At 44.9% G+C, this 20,313-nt stretch overlaps 2 protein-coding genes across 20 annotated transcripts in view; both read left to right on the forward strand.

The window, feature by feature from the left end:
• The first annotated feature begins 10 nt into the window (after nt 1-10).
• On the forward strand, nt 11-1,230 carry RMI2 (RecQ mediated genome instability 2). The gene has a single exon (XM_083727872.1). The coding sequence runs from the start codon at nt 23-25 to the stop codon at nt 449-451; it is 429 nt and encodes a 142-aa protein (XP_083583998.1). The 5' UTR covers nt 11-22; the 3' UTR covers nt 452-1,230.
• A 1,553-nt stretch (nt 1,231-2,783) lies between these two features.
• Nucleotides 2,784-20,313, forward strand: part of TBC1D16 (TBC1 domain family member 16) — a 60,867-nt gene continuing 43,337 nt past the window's right edge. For 6 of the 19 annotated variants that reach the window (XR_014561329.1, XM_083727472.1, XM_083727483.1 and 3 more), the window contains exons 1-3: nt 2,815-2,962; nt 11,594-11,685; nt 19,722-19,971. Coding sequence is in view for 15 of the 19 variants with exons in the window: in XM_083727472.1 (XP_083583598.1) it covers nt 19,785-19,971 (187 nt within the window). In the remaining 4 variants the exon portion in view is untranslated. Of the gene's footprint in view, nt 2,963-3,012; nt 6,969-7,300; nt 7,370-11,593; nt 11,686-19,721; nt 19,972-20,313 lie in introns of those variants that run through there. The other 13 variants (XM_083727476.1, XM_083727478.1, XM_083727479.1 and 10 more) reach the window with 12 other exon arrangements.

The following is a 20,313-nucleotide window of genomic DNA, read 5'->3' on the forward strand; positions in this document are numbered from 1 at the left end:
TGGCGGGAAAGAAGGCAGGGCCATGTCGGAAGACTCTCGCCTCGCGCATTCGCCGCCGCTGCCGCCTGTGAAGGTCCTGGCCGCGCACCTGAGGCGGTGCCGCCGGGTCCCTGGCGGCCCGTGGCTGCTGGACCGGGAGGAGTACCGGCGCCCCGCTCTCGCCGTGTCGCTGGTGTGGCTTCAGGGCACGGTGCTGGCCGTGGAGGAAGGTGGCTCGACGGTGCGGCTGCGGGACGACAGCGGCCCTTTCGTGGCTCAGGGCGTGGAGAAGATCCCCAAGGGGCGGCCTTGCCTCAGCGCTGGGAAGTATGTGATGGTGATGGGCCTGGTGGTGTCTTGCAGCCCAGAGCCCACCATCCGAGCTGTGAAGATGACGGACCTTTCAGGCAACCCCCTGCACAGGGACATGTGGCAGCTGGAAGTGGAGGATTTGCATAGGCACGTTTTGTGATGGGAACAGTTTGTCAAAACTGCTTCTCAAAAGAACCCGGAGGCTGAAGAAGCACCTTTGGAATTTTTTAATTATTTTTTTTATTTTGCTAAATAAGGTTCCTCTTGAACTTCCTTTAGGAGAACTTGGATTAACCAGCGGAATTTGACCTTGATTCATTTGCTGCAGGTGTGACAGAGCAATGGCGATGGAAATGCTTGCATCCCAACCCCCTTTTTGGAGGAGGGCTGTCGCTGATTCCCAATTAGTCAACTTGGGTCAAGTAACATTAGCTTATCCAGTGGAGAAGGCAGTTGTCACTGCTACGATAAAACATCCAGTCAAGAATCTGGTTGCAGAACTTTGGGCTCTTCTTTTAGCCTGCACTTTCTCTGTATTACAACGCATCTAATGCCGATTTCACTACCAGTTGCAGTCCAGACATCTGACTTCAACTGTAAATCCTTGAACTGCTACATGAAGTCCATGCTGCTTTAAAATACTGTTTCCAGGACATATTTGGACTAATGGAGTTTATGGACAGCTATACACATCTGGCTTCAGGGAGACACTTGCAAGATGGACGAAAGTTACAATAAAAACCTGAGCCTATTATCAGCTTGATCATCTATGCTGACCATTTTCTGACAGGGGTCAGTGGGGTTCTTAATGGCTCATGTTTCATGGAATTCAGCATCACAGCTTATGCATAATTGATGTGCCTTGTTTTGGAACTTGCCTTGTTTACTAATGTGTGACTTGTGAGGTGTGGAGGTAGCTATTAAATAATCCACAATCTATTCCTGATTTTGAGGTAGTACTTTTTCCAAATAAAAAGAATGCAGGGTAGTTGCTGATGCATGCTGCTCTGGGACATATTGTGTTTCAGCATAGAAGCACATACTAAGCACACATAGTATTTCTACATTGTCCAAATATTAAAGAATCATCTCTTGCCAATTACAGTGGTAGCTCGGGTTACATACGCTTCAGGTTACATATGCTTCAGGTTACAGACTCCGCTAACTCAGAAATAGTGCTTCAGGTTAAGAACTTTGCTTCAGGATGAGAACAGAAATTGTGCTCTGGCGGCGCGGCAACAGCAGGAGGCCCCATTAGCTAAAGAGCTTCAGGTTAAGAACAGTTTCAGGTTAAGAACGGACCTCCGGAACGAATTAAGTACTTAACCCGAGGTACCACTGTACTGGATTTAGTTATGCATAGTCCCTCTGGTTTGCTGCGACTCAACAGCATATCATGGAATCGAGTTTTCTTTCACTTCTGATGCTCAAACAAAAATGTTTATATTAACAGGTTTGGAATTGCTGAGTACTATTAACATACAAAGTGGTGGTCAGAGGATACTAACTCAATTTTCTGCAGATTCAATTTCCCAGGTATAAATTGCATGTGCGTATTTCTAGATATATACTTGGGTTAAAAAAAAGAATTCTGGAATAACTCAGTCACAGCATGAGCACTGAATAGTATGGAACAGAAATACAAGTTTTCCAATAAAGATATACTCAAAATAGAGGACATGAAATCTAGTTGCATAGTATTCAAAAGTGTAATCTCTAGGAGATGCAGCTATGCTGTAGTCCAAAGAGATGTGTATAGATTAACTTTTTAGTGCAACCTTTAACTAACAGTTCACTATTATCACTATTATTAACAGTTCAGTATTATCACTATTATTCTGAGCAGACTGCAGAAAGAGAAGCATGAAACCCTGGCCAAGGCAATCACACTGAATGTATGCAGTTCATGCAGTAGGTTTCTTTTAAAATGCTCAACTGCTGTGTAATTTAAGGTGGAACTTTATAATGTGTGTGTGTTTCTCAAATATAACTTTGAATATGGAAGAAATATAATACAAAAAATATAAGAAGAAATATAATACAAAAAATCCAATTTGTCATTTTCTATAAAACCTCTTACAATTTTGGGTTGCTGAAGGCGCTTATTTTCTCATGCATCCTTGTTTCTGCAGCCCAGTGCTGTTAATCATTCTTAGGTTTTTCAAAGGACAGCGTAGTGTCTACAGAGTATGTTACTCATTTTTATAAATAAATAAATAAATGGCCCAGGACAGAAAGTCCACGTCAGTCTGCTCTTTACACTGAAGCTTCTGGCTCTTGTAGCAGAGATGCAGAGGCGGGGAACGGGAGCGGGGAAAGGGTTGCGTATATTGTGCAGCAAAGCTTTTCCAGGATGCGAACGCAGCACGTCCCTGGAAACCGGACATAGGACAAAAGTCTCCCGTCTCCACGCGATGCCCTTCTGCCGGCCTAAGTATTTGCTCTTTCCATCCTCTAAGTCCGGAGCGGATCCGGGAAGGAAGGCTCTGTGGGCAGGGCTAGGCAGAGAGGGTGGGAGTGCCTAAGGGTAGCCGCGCCCACCTTCCCGCAGACCCTCCTCTCGCGCGGCGAGGATTTAGGAGGCGGCAGCGGCGGTGGCCTCTGGGTGAGAATTTGCCCTGCTGGGCTTTGGGGGGCGTGGGCGAGGCTGCTCTCGCGGTCTTTGCTCGAGGTGTGTATTCCCTGGGAAATAATAGCCTGTGGGAGGTGGGGAGCCGGTTCGATTTTGGGGTGGGGTCTTCATTCAGGCCCTGCGGTGGGTGAGCGGGGTGAATGGGATGTATTGCGGTGCTGGAGGAGGCGAGGTCGCGATGGGTTGATTCTGGGAAGGAGCTTCATCTCTCGGGGGTTGGCCCTTAGGGGGTGGTCTCCATCCTCTTGTAGATTACCTGCTCAGGGCGCATGTGTTTTGACACTCGTATCTATGGGGAAATTATGGTGGGAAGCTTGCACTGTAAGTGGCTGTATAGACACTAGGGGTTGACCCTGAGGTTATATGTGCAGAGAAGCCAGTTGTTATACTAGCGAGGCAGGGAACTGAAGAGAGCCTGGTATTGTGAGCAGGGATTGACCATTGGGTATTTGAAAGCTGCACACCATAGTGCTCTAGACAAGGGAAATGTAGTCTGAAGAGGAAGGAGATGAGTGTATGTCACTGTAGAAGGCTTATGATGAATACATGGGGAACATGCTTTCCTTTGGGGTAACTCTCCTAGGTACATCTATTTATATGTACTATGGTTCATATGTCCTTTTTGCAGTGCATTAAGCATATCCTTCTGTTATGTGACTGGCAGAGGAATGAATGTTTTTTTTCTCTTGTTTTTTTATGTACCTCTTCAGTCACACTAGATTACCCTGGGCTGGTATGCCAAGTTCCTCAGTTGCATTTGTATGTGCCATTCTTCTTTCACTGATTAACACTTAGAAATAATTCATCTTGGCAGGGAAAGGGTGGGGAATGACACACAATACATGGTATTCTGGTGCAGAAAAGCTGTGAGTTAGACACGATCTCTCCCCCCTGCCCCAATCCCCACCTTCCTGGAACACAATGGTGAAATTGGAACCTTTACTTGCTAGTTATTTAGCAGGATGTAGCAGCAATCAGTTTCTAAGAAGACATATGTAGCATGCCTGATGAAGATCCTGCTAGGTGATCCTCATGTTTTGTGCTGTGCTTATTTTAAAAGCTTGCCTTGGCAGTTGTGTCAATATGTAAATGTCATGATTGGGGTGGGGTGGGGCAGGGAGAGCCCTTATGTGGAATAAAAAAGGTAAAGGGACCCCTGACCATTAGGTCCAGTCGTGACCATCTGTGGGGTTGCGGCACTCATCTCGCTTTATTGGCTGAGGGAGCAGGCGTACAGCTTCCGGGTCATGTGGCGAACCAGAGCAGCGTACGGAAACGCTGTTTACCTTCCTGCCGGAGCAGTACCTATTTATCTACTTGCACTTTGATGTGGTTTCGAACTGCTAGGTTGGCAGGAGCAGGGACCGAGCAACGGGAGCTCACCCCATCGCAGGGATTCGAACCACCGACCTTCTGATCGGCAAGTCCTAGGCTCTGTGGTTTAACCCACAATGCCACCCGCGTCTCATTTATGTGGAATAGTAGCCTATTAATCCTGTGTAGAATTGGGCATGCTTAACTGCATAGGATCAGGCTATTGATGAGCAGACCATTCTGCTCACTTTTTAATTTACAGAGCTTCTGCCAGCAGTGGAAGAGGTTGTGTCTTTCCTTTTCTCCCCACAACCTGAATACAATGAATAATTCATATTAGCCCGGGTGGCCATAAAGTATGGATCTCATAGCATATAGGGTCAATACCAATGTACAGTTGAGTCCCCAGGCTCAGAGCATAAAAGGCCACAAGCATAATAAGAGACATAGTCTCTCCTTTCTACCTAGTATAACTCGATTTTTGTGTAGTCATGTCCCATGTGTAGTTACAGTGGTACCTCAGGTTAAGTATTTAATTCATTCTGGAGGTCCGTACTTAACCTGAAACTGTTCTTAACCTGAAGCACCACTTTAGCTAATGGGGCCTCCTGCTGCCGCCGCGCCGCCAGAGCCCAATTTCTGTTCTAATCCTGAAGCAAAGTTCTTAACCTGAAGCACTATTTCTGGGTTAGCGGAGTGTGTAACCTGAAGTGTATGTAACCTGAGGTACCGCTGTATTTCTTCCTTCTCCAAACTTCTATGTTTAAATAACACAGTAACTGAGGTGTTTCAATGCATTCAGGATATTACCAATGAAGTTTATTTTATTTAATATTTTATTAATTGAATTTATATTGCCTATACCCGGGGGTCTCAGGGTGGTTCACAAAATAAAAAGTTACAGCAACGTATGTCTAACAAGCTAATAGTCTTTTGGTCATGCATGCATTCTCTCGGAAGGCAGTTCCCTTTTGAAAGGGGAACAGATCCACTGGGAGCCATTCTCTCCTATTCATGCAGTACATAACATTCTACAGTAAGTATAGACTTGGCACTAGGAATCAGAATGGTTCTTCCGTTGTCCATATACTTGAAATAATAACTTCTAAGTAAGCTATTATTTAAAATAAGTCTTAAAGTACAGTTGATGGTGGAGAAGGTGTTAAAAGACAGAGTTGCTCTTCCTGTTACTAAGACATGCACACAAAAAATCCCACTAGGGAAGTAGTTTGAAGGGGTGATGTGTCAGGAAGGAAGGTTTTAAAAACAAGCATGACTAGCCTGTGCCAAAAGTACAGTGTAAAATTGGGTAGATATAAAACCATGCTTGCTAGTATGTTAAAGGGAAAAGGCTGGCAGCAAAGTCCTTTGAGTTTAGGTGATGGTTTAAAAATGGTTCTTCAGCAAGGAGCAATGCAAAGTTGCAAGAGGATTTCAGTTGAGGTGGAACCACAGCTGCAACATAGTTGTTGATGATGACAGGGCTGTGGCATGTGGCGTGTAGATTTGGAACATCAGAGAACCTGCTTACGCTGAGCAGAGGAGTTAGGCCCCTAGGAATGCACCTGTAAATACCAGGGCTGGGCTGAGGCTTTAGCACAGATTAGTCTTTGACGTACACGTTATAGGAGTTCGTCTCTCGCTTTGCACACAGGCCAGTAATCAGGAGATCAAATGAGATGGTGGTTTGGTGAGTAGGAGATGAGCAAAGGCTTTTGACTCGGAAGACCAAGAAGTGGTACTGTATACTTAAGCAATCCCCAATTAACTTTTAAGTAGAGGAAGGGTGTTGGTGGTTTTAAGAGTTGGGAATGAAGTTAAGGAAAAGGCCAAGACCAGCTGAGGTACAGGACAGGAGTTGGACAGAGATTGCTGCACACACACAAGCGCACGATTCCAGGACAACTTGTCCAGTGAATGTTCTAGGTGGGAGGAAGCTTCCTCATACTTTCTGCCAAGATTACAGTGGTTTTTGGAGGTTTGAGCCACCAGGCAGAAGCAAGCAAACAAGCAGTTAGGAAACATCACAGAGATCTCACAGGAGCAGGAGTCAAGAATCCAGCAGTGGTTGAACTGGTGAACTGGAAGCAATAGATAGCCAGACTCAACAGGAGGCAAAGAGTAGAGATAGTCTAGATGAGGTGGGGTGCTGTGTTCCATTAAAGTTAGCAAACCAGGCATTCAAAGTTGTTTTCAAGCTGAGGATGTCAGAAAGACTGTCACCAGTATTGTGGTTGTAATATTGGTGGCTGTTTAATAGTTGCATGACACCTAATTGTGGAATAGCACCTTACAGAGAAATGGAACACTGGTATATATCCTTGGGTAGCTTTGAAAATAAAAGTATGTGAGTTTTGTTGCTGTGGACATTTTAAGGCAGTGTTTTCAAAGTTTGTACTTTCATAAAACCTTTTCGAAATCTATGTGCCTTTGGGTATCTGCCTGGAACCCCTGTGTATTGGGAAAAATGTTTCACCCCAGAACACATTCATTTGGTGGTAACTGGTCAGACTTCTTGGGCCTTGCCATCATCCTGAGTGAAGGAGAAATCACCCCAACCTTCTTTACAGCTGCACATTTCAGGGCAAGATTGGTAATGATGCATAAGCCAACTTTGTAAAGAATCTTAATGTTCTAGAAAGCCCTGATAAGCGTCCAGGAAGCTCCAGGATTTTATAGAACACAGCTTGACAACCACGGTGCTGAAGTGATGTGGAAGGTTTGTCAAGTGGTAGGTAAGCTGATGGCGCTGCTTGGACCAGATAATGAGAGCTGAGCTGGGGAGAAGCGCTGTGCTGGTCTTCTTGCGTAAGAGCTCAGGCCTGACCTAACAAGGAAGTTTACTTAGCAGAGCAAAAGTTGATAACGTTCCTTCCTTAAAACATGATTTAATCAGCTTCCAGTGAGCTCATTCTTTTAAAGGACTTACTCATTTCTTTGAGTCATTTCTTTGTACATGATTCTGGGCTGTGAGGTTCACGTTCACTGCAGTGCCAGAGCACTGTAGCTGGTGTAGAATATGTTATGTTTTGTAAATGGGTGATTGAGAAGCTATTGTGCTCAGCTCCTCAGGGTGTGCTCCTAAGAAGCAGAAATCCCTTGGGGGAATATTCTTCTCAAGAGGCTTGTCTGGTATGCCTCAAAAGGACTCTTGGATATCTGCTTGCTTGCTTGCTTGCTTGCTTGCTTACTTACTTACTTACCGTATTTTTCGCTCTATAACACACACCCGACCATAACACGCACGTAGTTTTTAGAGGAGAAAATCCGTAGGCATGCCACCCGTAGGCATTCCCTCCATAACACGCACAGGCACTTCCCCTTACTTTTTAGGAGGAAAAAAGTGAGTGTTATGGTGCAAAAAATACGGTATTTATTTATTTATTTATTTATTTATTTATTTACTTGATCTTCTCCCCAATGGTTATAAGAGAACTCTCTTAGAGATGCTCTAAGACAGGCATGTCCAAAGTCCATTTGGGGGTCCTCATCTGGCCCTGTGGCAGTTTATTTATTGGGGTCAAATCCTTAATAAAGCTCAACAAGTTCAATCCTCAGCAACTTTGATCAGCCCTCATGCATGTTCACTTCATCAAATCTGCCCCTCTTTAGTAATAATAGTAATAATAATAATAATAATAATAATAATAATAATAATAATTTATTATTTATACCCCACTCATCTGCCTGGGTTTCACCAGCCACTCAGGGCGGCTTCCAACTGAATATTAAAAACAATGCAGCATCAGACATTAAAAACTTCCCTAAAGAGGGCTGCCTTCAGTTGTCTTTTAAAGGTAAAATAGTTGTTTATTGCCTTGACATCTGCTGGGAGGGCGTTCCACAGGGCAGGCGCCACTACCGAGAAGGCCCTCTGCCTGGTTCCCTGTAACCTCACTTCTCGCAATGAGGGAACCCCAAAAGGCCCTCGGTGCTGGATCTCAGTGTCCGGGCTGAACGATGGGGGTGGAGACGCTCCTTCAGGTATACAGGACCAAGGCTGTTTCGGGCTTTAAAGGTCAGCGCCAACACTTTGAATTTTGCTCAGAAACGTTTGGGCACCCCTTCTCTAAGAGGTCTGTAGATTATCTTGAGAGAGATTGTCCATGTTTAAACTTCCTCTGGAGTGAATAACCACCAGTTATTGTGCCCCAGAGATTTTATATATATATATATATATATATATATATATGCTTTCGTAGATTTTCACGGGTACAGGAATGCAGGTTTTGGTGTCCTCGGGTGTCTTCCCGTGTAAAAGTTGGGGTGTCTAGGCGACGTTTCGACGAGGTCTCACTCGTCATCTTCAGGCTGGTGCTTTCGGCTTCTTGTTACTGGAACAGAGCGGGATCTCAATGTTTGAGTTCCTATAAATACTGTAGAGGGGGTGTGGTGTCTAGCCTCCAATGTTCTGGGCAGAGAGGAAGTTCCCAGGCTAGTGTGCCTTTTCTTCTTTTGTTCCTTAATTACTTGAGAGATACCTTGAGTGATTTCTTGAGTGATATCCTGAGTACCACTTAGGTGGGTCATTAGGTGTGGATTAGTTGCTAAAGTCTTTGTGTCTTGACCTCTTGAACTTTGTGAAGAGTTTTCCTGAGAAGATGGCTGTATTGCACTTAGTTGTGCTTTGGCTTGGCTTCGTGTATAGGGGCGAGCTGTGGTTTTGTGGCTTGTGTCAGCCAGATCTGTGTAGGGATTGCAGGGGGGTGCAGCATCCGGAGGTGCCACCATGGACTGGCTACTGGATGGTGTCAGTAATTCATCTGTGGAGAGGGTCTGGGTTTGGGTCTGGTGTGGTTGATTGGTGTTGGCGTTCTGTGTGCCTCTGGATCTGGTGTCAGTTTTTGTGGGGAGGGCTAATTTCCAGATGTCTGGCAAGCGGGATGTGTCGTCACGCTTGTTCATGTTGTGAGGGTGTTTCTCTATCTCGATGGCTTCCATGATTATTCTCTTGTGGTGATGTTCCGTGTTAAAGAGCAATTTGGAATCTGCAAAATTAATTTCGTGTCCTGTTTCTTTCATGTGTTGGAAAAGAGAGGAAGTTTTTTCTTCTTTTTTGACGGCATTCTTGTGTTCTGCGATACGTGCATTTATTCGTCTGTTTGTTTGTCCAATGTACGTGGCTGGGCAGACTTTGCAGGGTATTTCATAGATCCCTTGGTTTTCCAACTGGATTTTATCCTTGGGGTTTCTGAGGATATTGGCTATTTTTTGGTTGGTGCAAAAGGCTGTTTTGATATTGTGTTTATGGAGGATATTGCTAATTTTATCTGTAGTGCCCTTGATATAAGGAAGGAGGGCCATGCCATTGTTTTCTTCTGTGTCTTGGTTTTTGGGGGGTGTTTCCTTTTGGATTAGCTTCGTAATCCTGTTTTGCTGGTATCCATTGGCAATTAACACATTTGAGAGATTCTGTAACTCAGTTGTCAAGTGGTCTTTGTCAGCCAGGCGTTTGGTTCTGGAGATGAGAGTCTTGGCTACGGAGTTTATTTGTGCAGGGTGGTGGTGTGATTGTGCATGTAAGTAGCGGTTGGTGTGTGTTTTTTTCTGGTAGATAGTGTGTCCTAGGGAGCCATCAGGTTTTTTGTAGATTAGGACGTCAAGGAAGGGAAGTTGGTTGTTGGCTTCTATTTCCATAGTGAATTGTATTTTGGGGTGTAAGTTGTTGAGATGTGTGAGGAAGCTATCCAGTTTTTCCTTCCCGTGTGGCCAAATTACAAAGGTGTCGTCAACATATCTGAGCCAAAGTTTGGGTTTGTGTTCTGACTTGTCTAAAGCATTGGTTTCAAAGTGTTCCATGTACAGGTTTGCGATGACCGGTGAGAGGGGTGATCCCATAGGTGCTCCTTCTATCTGTTTGTATCTTTGTCCATTGTGGATGAAGTACGTGTTGGTTAGGCAGTGGTTGGTCAGGTCCAAGATGTATTCGGGGGGATTGTATTTGTTTTGAATAGCTGTCAAGGCTTCATTAATGGGCACTTGTGTGAAGAGAGATACAACATCGAAGCTCACAAGTAGGTCATTAGGATGTAGGTTTTGCTTCTTTATTGTTTCTATGAACTGGAAGGAGTTTGGTACGTGTGAAGAGATGGATTCTGCATAGGGCTGAAGTTGCTTGGCGAGAAATTTAGCGAGATTTTGTAGAGGTGAGCCTATGGAGCTGACTATTGGTCCATAAACACAATATCAAAACAGCCTTTTGCACCAACCAAAAAATAGCCAATATCCTCAGAAACCCCAAGGATAAAATCCAGTTGGAAAACCAAGGGATCTATGAAATACCCTGCAAAGTCTGCCCAGCCACGTACATTGGACAAACAAACAGACGAATAAATGCACGTATCGCAGAACACAAGAATGCCGTCAAAAAAGAAGAAAAAACTTCCTCTCTTTTCCAACACATGAAAGAAACAGGACACGAAATTAATTTTGCAGATTCCAAATTGCTCTTTAACACGGAACATCACCACAAGAGAATAATCATGGAAGCCATCGAGATAGAGAAACACCCTCACAACATGAACAAGCGTGACGACACATCCCGCTTGCCAGACATCTGGAAATTAGCCCTCCCCACAAAAACTGACACCAGATCCAGAGGCACACAGAACGCCAACACCAATCAACCACACCAGACCCAAACCCAGACCCTCTCCACAGATGAATTACTGACACCATCCAGTAGCCAGTCCATGGTGGCACCTCCGGATGCTGCACCCCCCTGCAATCCCTACACAGATCTGGCTGACACAAGCCACAAAACCACAGCTCGCCCCTATACACGAAGCCAAGCCAAAGCACAACTAAGTGCAATACAGCCATCTTCTCAGGAAAACTCTTCACAAAGTTCAAGAGGTCAAGACACAAAGACTTTAGCAACTAATCCACACCTAATGACCCACCTAAGTGGTACTCAGGATATCACTCAAGAAATCACTCAAGGTATCTCTCAAGTAATTAAGGAACAAAAGAAGAAAAGGCACACTAGCCTGGGAACTTCCTCTCTGCCCAGAACATTGGAGGCTAGACACCACACCCCCTCTACAGTATTTATAGGAACTCAAACATTGAGATCCCGCTCTGTTCCAGTAACAAGAAGCCGAAAGCACCAGCCTGAAGATGACGAGTGAGACCTCGTCGAAACGTCGCCTAGACACCCCAACTTTTACACGGGAAGACACCCGAGGACACCAAAACCTGCATATATATATATATATATATATATATATATGTGTGTGTGTGTGTGTGTGCAAGGTTTCTTTCATCCTTTACTTCACAAAGTAATCTGTGTTATAATCTGTGTTCAGTCTTGCAACCACTCTTGTGAAGTAGGTAACTTCTGATCCCATTTTACAGGTGACACTGTACAATGAGTTGTAGCTTCTGTGATCGATGCCAGCGGAAGCACAGTCCTTTGCACGGCTTTGGCACTCTCTTGGGCAAGAGAGGTGAGTAGCGCTTACTTATGCTGCTGTTTCCAGAAAACCTCCCCTAAGTTGTGTGGTGCACAGTATTAAAGGGGTGGTGGTGGATCTGGACCACTGTACTAAAGCCAGTGTGGAGACTGAGCTACAATTCAGTCTCTGGTTCTAATTTCATCCCAGTCACAAACTCACTAGGAGACCCATCTCCCCATCTGCAGCATGGGAATAGCAGGGCTGCCCTACCTTGCAGGGTCGTTGCAAGGGTTACCGCAAGATAATGTATGTCAAGTGCATTGCTGAGCACCCATAAAGTGCTGCGTAAATACTAATTGAAATTCTGCAGCTGTGTCTTCCCTTGCAACAATACAGTTACACTTTGCAAATAGCAATAGTCAATATTTGGATTTGCCCCGTCAGAAACTTGATTAGCTGAGGGCAGGGACTGAAGGCGTGCAGGGGTTAGGATCTTCCAGATACCATCCCAGATGGGAGTGCCCATTGTTTTAACAGTTCCTGGGAAGTAAGACTCGCCCCCCCCCCCAAGAAATATAGTCTCCTCCTTAGCACTGATGCTTTCCATTGTTGTGTTTTCTCTCCTTCCCTCCCTTTTTTTTTGTTTGCCTTGCAAATATAGCAAAGTACTTTGTGAATTCAGAAACAGTGACTACTTGAAAGAGATGAAATTGCCATGGTTGCCCCTTGTTTTAGTAATGTCTTTGGCTGCAATCCTAAACCCACTTACATGGGAATAAGCCCCATTGAATTCAGTAGTACTTATTTCTGAGTAGATATGGTTAGAATTGAATAGTTAGTTGGATTACTGTAATTCCTTATATGTGAACCTGATTTTGGGGGGGAGGAAAAAGTCTTGGGAAACTTGAATGATCCAGCCGTAATATTGCTAGTCCTTAAACATCTACACTAGCTTCTGGTGTATATGGGATGTAATTCAAAGTGCTGTTTTTGACCTTTAAAGTTCAAAGCACATTGGTGTCAGGATATCTAGAAGACCATTTTCTTCTGTATGAACCTACCTGTTAGCTGAGGTCTTCATGTTGGGCCCTTCCCATCTTTGAAGGTCAGGCAGCTATCTATTGAGGAACAGGGCTTTTTTGTGGTGGTGCTATATCTATGGAATATCTTCCCAAATGAGCTCTTCTTTGGTGCCTTACTTATTGGCAACAGGTTAAAAACTGTTTTATCCTCTCCTTGTTATGGGCAGTCATACTTTGCCCTTTTTGCTATGATTTTACTGGTTGCTTTCCACTGCTGCTTCTTTTGTTTAGTCTTTTGTGCATTTGCTGTTTATAAGCTACCTGGATTTCATCGTGTTTTAAATTGTATCCCTTGGATGCCTGGAAAGCCATTTGCTGAAAATGCAGGATATAAATATTTGTGTGGTTTTTTTTAAGGAACCAAATAACTAAAGAAGGAAGTGTCTTGCATACTTGAGTTTTAGGTCCTTCATTTTCTTGCACGTGATGTTAGAGGAAGCACCGACTATGCTTTCGTTGCAGTTACAGTAAGAACTCAAAAGTTCTTGTATGTAACCTGTTAAGTCCCCCTCCCCTCGCAACCAGCAATGAAGCCAGGCATCCCAGTTCCTGCTGCATCCATATTTGATACGGGACTATTCTTCCGCACACTTGGCTTGTAGCAAAACTCTTAATCAAATACAGCTCCCTCTTCTGAATATGCCTTTCGATTCCATGGCAGCTCTTGGGACCTCTGCACTGCTGCAGTAATTTATATTGTGTAATTTTAATGGTATGGCCACACTCCTTCGTCTTGATTAGAGAAATGCAAAATAAATTGGTTTGCAATATTAATTCTTTGTGTGCGATTGAATCTTCTGCTTATACACATCTGCCCCCGTGCTTTTCACAGTCCTTTTTATCTTTTCTCTTACTGTTCTTTGTTTCTGTGCTAATTTTGTAATGGGGAAATTTTAAGAAGAGCTGTGCATATCTATATTTCCCATTTCCCATCCCCCCCTTCTGACTTTCCCATAGTTGGCTGGGGCGTTGCATAAATCTTCAGTGCTTTGCTGCAGGGAGCATGCTGCCTTGCATGCCTTTCAAACATTACTGGGTTCTTGTAACTGTGCCAAGTCTTCAATAAGAAATCCATCCTCCCAGCCAGACCATTCCCAAAAGCCATTCCTCTTTCTGATAAAGAAGAAACGTGCAGCTGGAGCAAGTGAGCAGCCCTGCCAACAGGATCTTCGGCTGTTTGTTCAAAAGGGTTGGGCCTTAGAAGAAAGCAGCCAACTGTTTCTGCTGGCCCAGGCACTTCTTTGCTGATGAGAAGGCCTGGGAGTTATCCATTTGCTGCCTGCCTCCAGGGGCATTGCCCATGAAAGTAGCCAGTAGCTGACTGGAAGTACGCTGTGGGCTGCAGCACAGGTGTTCAGCAGTAGCAGCAGCAGCTGAGTGTGGGAGGAAATTAATAGGGCATGAGCCCTATGAGCAATTATTTTTTTTTAAGGCAGCTGGGATTTTATTTCACCGCACATGATTGCATCACAGGTGGGGGAGAGCACTGAAGGGCCAGCTTCACAAATTGCTTGCTGTTTCCAAACATGAGGAACTGGACTCTCCAAACCTGAAATTTCTGCACTACGTGATTTAAAACAGGAATTGTTTTAGAGAGTGATGTCACAGCACTAATCTCCTGTCTGCACCAAGGCCTTGCATCATGTTTACTTGGGAATATGCCCCAAGAATATGTCTGTCCTCAGAACCTGCAGTGTAGGCATGCTCTGCGCATTACTTGGAGCAGTGCAGTCACTTCCATGTTACTCTGGGGTTCCTCCTACACAGTTCAGGTGAACTGTGTGCACTTACATTGTTGACATGCTGTGCACCTCCCAAAAGAGAATACAGTGGTACCTCAGGTTAAGAACTTAATTCATTCCGGAGGTCTGTTCTTAACCTGAAACTGTTCTTAACCTGAGGTACCACTTTAGCTAATGGGGCCTCCCGCTGCCGCCCGCCACCGGAGCACGATTTCTGTTCCCATCTTGAAGCAAAGTTCTTAACCCGAGGTAATATTTCTGGGTTAGTGGAGTCTGTAACCTGAAGCATATGTAACCTGAAGCGTATGTAACCCGAGGTACCGCTGTACCATACTTTTCCATGTATAAGATGCCTCCATGTATGTGATGACCCCTATTTATTTGAACCCAAAGTTAAGAAAACAAAACCCTAAGCCAGAAGTGAAAATCTGGATGAGCGGTGGCAGCATGTTGTTGATCTTTTTGGGGGCGATCACCCTCAAAGTTTCCAGCATGAGGTGTGCATGCAGTGCTGCTCCGTGGTGCAGAATCAAAGGCAGCGGTTGGGGCACTGCATGCTCCCCCTCAGTGGCAGCTGCTGCTGCAGGGAAGTGAGGGGAAGGAGGCTTCCAAGCAGAAGACCAAGGAAGAGCCAGGGGAAGGCAGCACCCACTGTGGGCCAGGCTAGGCCGTCAAGCTAACTGAGCTGAGGAAGGTGGTGAGTGGGCTGGGGGCAGGGTGGGAGTTTGAGAGGGGAAGCGGAAAAAGAGGAAAGAGCAAGGAGAGGCAGCTGTGATATTAATGCTGCATTCTTATTTTTAGATTTTGATTCATGTGGAAATTGTTTTCCACTTGGTTGTGTATTTTTTAGATGTGGTTTATTTATTGTTTATGACTTTTTAAAATTATGTAAATCTTGTCATGTTGTAAGTCGGCTTGAGCATTGTTTTTAACTATGGAAAGGCAGCATATAAATAAAATGATGGTGATGAGGCAGTTTGCAGTGGCAGCTGCTCTCGCTCCGGTGGTCGAGCCAGCGAGCGCTTCAGGAGGCAGCAGGAGGAACTGCCTCAGCCCGCCCAAGCCAAAATCCCGGATATATGCTTAAATATTTAAAAAATCCCTCCAGATGCCCATGTTCTGTGTACAAGACAACCCCAGGTTTTTTACTATTTTTTAAAGTCTTATACACGGAAAAATACAGTACGTTGCTTCTGTGTTTTGTAAACATGATGCACGTCTGAGCCATGTGGAAAGAAGGTTATGCATTGCTGGGATGCAGTGGCATTAACCATAGAAGCAGAGCAACCATGCTGTGCCCACTGATACATTCATAGGAGCACAGGAATCTGCTTTACACAGAGTCGGACCATTGGTTTACTTAGCTCCGTGTTGCCTGTACCAGTATTCCCCAGCCTCCAGATGTTGGTGGACTGCAACTCTCATTGCCCATGGCCATTAAGCTATGCTTTTTTTGACTTATGGGAGATGGAGTCCATCATGTCTGAAAAGCACCAGGCTGGGAAGGCTGGTCTACTGTAGCAGGCAGCAGCTCATCAGGGTTTCAGACAGGGGTCTTTCACCTGCCCAAACTAGAGAGACCAGACTGAACCTGGGACCTTCTGCAGGAAAAGCAGGTCCACTACTGCTTATCTGTGGCCCTAATGGCTTGGAGTTGATGCAACCACTTTTCTCCTCCCGGCCTGATAAGCCCTGTGTTCTCTGAAATGTAATGTTCATGTCATATGCTGTCTTGGGTTTCCCAAGCACTGTCATTCAGAGGTTCTTATGCCTGTTGAACAACACCCTTTGTGTGTAGCAAGAGAGATCAAGTTCAGTGTAGGATTAGGTGGCATGTTTGTTTGCTTTTAGATCCTCATCGTGGGCAAAAAAACAAACAAAAAAACCCCCATTTTCATGTTCAACAGCTGCTTTGCTTTTGCTCAGCAAAAGCTGGTGATAATGCGAGGCTGATTTTCATTCCATAAGGGGGTCAATCTACTGCTGCTTCAGGCCCCTGGAGAAAATAGCTGGGAAAACATGTGAGTTTGTGCCTGAGCAGGCCAGATTCCCCCCCCCCCCACCTCTTTCTTCCAGAGGAAATGCTGCCTTTGCATTCCCCCCCCCCCCCCCGTGGATGCATCTGCTGCTCCCTGACTCTGCCAGTAAGACGCTACTACATCATGACACTGTCACACAAGCTCAACAATACACAAGGCTTGCTGCACAATACAGGGGAACAACATGGCTGCAAGCAGTTTTGCTTCTCTCCTCAGAAGTGTGAGCATCTTCTTTTTGTCTGCGTTTTTCAGTGAGACGAGAGATATACATGGATCAAAGAGCTTTTGAGCCCGGTTTGACCTGGAAGTGTGTGTTTGGCAGTAGTGGAGAGTAGCATGTGAAATTTCAAAGATGTCTTGGTGAAATAACCGGGTCACCTTATCAGAATGTTTAAGGAATATACTCCTCCATAAGGATGATGGGATGCACTTTCTGAAAACCAGCATCTTAAGAGCTGCCCTCTGGCAAATTACTCTCAAATCTGTGTAGTTCCTTAACATGCTTCCTCACTTGAACCCTAGTAAGGAAGTGCTGCAGCCATTGTAGTGCCAGGTGCATGGTACAGATGGAATAGGCTTTAATTCATAGAATCATAGAATCATAGAGTTGGAAGAGACCACAAGGGCCATCGAGTCCAACCCCCTGCCAAGCAGGAAACACCATCAGAGCACTCCTGACATATGGTTGTCAAGCCTCTTCTTAAAGACCTCCAAAGAAGAAGACTCCACCACACTCCTTGGCAGCAAATTCCACTGTCGAACAGCTCTTACTGTCAGGAAGTTCTTCCTAATGTTTAGGTGGAATCTTCTTTCTTGTAGTTTGGAACCATTGCTCTGTGTCCGCTTCTCTGGAGCAGCAGAAAACAACCTTTCTCCCTCCTGTATGTGACATCCTTTTATACAGTATTTGAACATGGCTATCATATCACCCCTTAACCTCCTCTTCTCCAGGCTAAACATGCCCAGCTCCCTTAGCCGTTCCTCATAAGGCATCGTTTCCAGGCTTTTGACCATTTTGGTTGCCCTCCTCTGGACACGTTCCAGTTTGTCAGTGTCCTTCTTGAATTGTGGTGCCCAGAACTGGACATAGTACTCCAGGTGAGGTCTGACCAGAGCAGAATACAGTGGCACTATTACTTCCCTTGATCTAGATGCTATACTATAATTCAGGAGTGGCTAACCTGTTTTGGCCTGAGGACCGCATTGGAGGTGCATGCCGGTGGTGGTGGGCATGGCCACTGTATGTTCATTTTCATGTTTTCACACATACATATCGCAACATGCATTCATGCATATACAGTACACACACAGACGACACATGTAGCATGCATACATATCAGCAGGCAGATGAACACATTCTCTCTGTGTGTGGAGATCATACCACTAGGGAAGGAGGAGGCTGTCCTCCCAGCCCAGCACTGCAAAAATGTACTGCCTCTGCTTTAATACTAGAGGAGACGTATGTCCTGCCTCCCCTCCCATGGTACATACATGCTGCTCCAGTGGAGGAAAGGAAAACCCATGTTCTCTAGGTAATGGGGTTGGCAGAAGGTGCAAAGGGAGATGTTCTAGAAGGAAGGGGGGGAAAGCCATAATTTTAAGAACAGGTAGAAAGTGAACTATTTGTGTATATAAATAGCTTCTTGGCTTTTATATAGTGTGATTTTTAGGTCTGTTGCTATTAGTGCATCTGCCGTTTTTTGTTTCCTCCTTCCTTCTCTCCTTTGTGCATCTCTGACTGTCTCTCTCCTGGATCTGCATGTGTTAGCTTATGCATGCATTTCCCCCGGTCTGCTTTCCTGTTAATTATTTAGGGGGACAGGCACACAGTAAGGTTTGATCTAGGCTTGCTTCCTGATATTTCTCTTTCTTTCATTTTCTACCTGTCTTTTCATGCACAGACTAAAAGCACTTGAATCTGGCATTGCAGGGGATGCCTCACCTGTTATATCCAGGTGTTGCTACAGGGACCATAGAAACCAGACCGGGTTAAGCTGACCCTCGGAACAAAGAGTACTGACTAAAAAGGAACAACTGTGCTTGGAGGGGAGGCTTTGAGTGGGATCAGTTTTCCCTTGGCTTGTTTTTTTCTGGTGGACCTTTGGAGCCAGTTCATATCTGAAGCTGGTGATGGCAGGAATGTGTTGCTGGACAAGCTCCATTTTCAAGAGGAGTCAGAGGCTATGTATACAGAGGCTTGTCACTATGCTACAAAGGAAACAATAGCCACAGCAGTTCCCAAATTGCACTCCTGGGCAAGGTGTTCCCAACATCACTCTGCAGAGATCCAAAGGAAATAAGTGATGATGGCAGAAATGCTTATTGAAAATACCTGGTGCATTCTCAGCTAAAATTCATCCTCCTTTTCAGACAGCTTCTGTTCCAAAATGTGATTGCATAGCTCTTGAAGAAAGTCCCTCTGCTGTTACATATTAAGGTGGTATGGAGAGGGAAAGAGGATGGGGGTTTTTGGGAGGGGGTGTTCCCTCATTTTTTCTGGGCCACCTCAGCTCTCTGTTGAACTGCAGACAAGAACTGTACAGTGGTACCTCGGGTTACATATGCTTCAGGTTACATACGCTTCAGGTTACAGACTCCGCTAACCCAGAAATAGTGCTTCAGGTTAAGAAATTTGCTTCAGAATAAGAACATTAATTGGGCTCCGGCGGCGAAGCAGCAGCAGGAGGCCCCATTAGCTAAAGTGGTGCTTCAGGTTAAGAACAGTTTCAGGTTAAGAACGGACCTCCGGAACAAATTAAGTACTTAACCCGAGGTACCACTGTAGTGTTAAAAGTGACACTGGAAATCTGTGACCAAAAGCTGTGAATTTAGAATCCAGTATCATTTATTTTTAATACTTCGGAATGAGAAAAAAGAAACTCCAAATTACAGGTTCCATTTCTAGTGTTGCAAGAAAACCAACCGTAAGCCTTGTCGTCCCACAAATATTTAACCAATCTGCTGTGGCAGCATACACTTTTTTTTCTAGAAGTAGTTGCCTAAACTGTGTTGGAGTGGGGTTTGTTTGTTTTTTAACAAAGACTTTCTTATTCTCTCAAGTATTGTATTATTTCCCCCCACTAATCTCATGTGACTGAGACAGTGTCATACTGCACTCAAGGTTTCACCTCCTTTTGCATGAAGGCAAGCAGTATGTGTCTTTCTGTCCATTCTACCTGTTGTTGTTCTCTTTCTGATACTTTCTCTCCTTTCCCCCTGGGCAGACTTGACTGTCTGAATTAGGTGCTTAAGTGGAGTCAACAGAGAATGGAAACACTCCCTTGGCAATGTCTCTGGGAAGACTCCTCCGCCGTGCCTCTTCGAAAGCATCTGACCTCCTGACCTTAAATGCCAGCAGCAGCAGCAGCGGTGGCGGCTCGTCTTCCGTCTTGGATGGGGGGATTATCTACTCCAAGAACAATGTCTGTGTCCACCCACCTGAGATGCTGCAAGGCATCGTGGAGCATCACCCAGGTGAGGGCAGGCTGGAGACATGGGTTTGTTGCGTTGGTTTATCTCATTTTGTTTACGAGTCTCTCCCCATGAACAATCTTGAAGCAATTTAACAATAAAAGCTTCAATAATGAAACAGCTATTAAATGTAGTTTTGGGTTCAATATTGGGATAAAAATATCCACTTGAAAGATTTGTTGGAAGAGGAAAGTCTTCAACAGGTGCCAAAAAGTTCATAGAGATAGCATCTGTCTGACAGGTAATGGAATTCCAGAAGGTGGGTGCCGTAACACTAACGTCTCCTACATGGTATGGAATGAATCTCATGATGAGATGGTGTTTGTAGAAGGCTCTGCTACTCCT

Source organism: Podarcis gaigeae, assembly GCF_964106915.1.
Source record: "Podarcis gaigeae genome assembly, chromosome: 2".
Classification (NCBI taxonomy): domain Eukaryota; kingdom Metazoa; phylum Chordata; class Lepidosauria; order Squamata; family Lacertidae; genus Podarcis; species Podarcis gaigeae.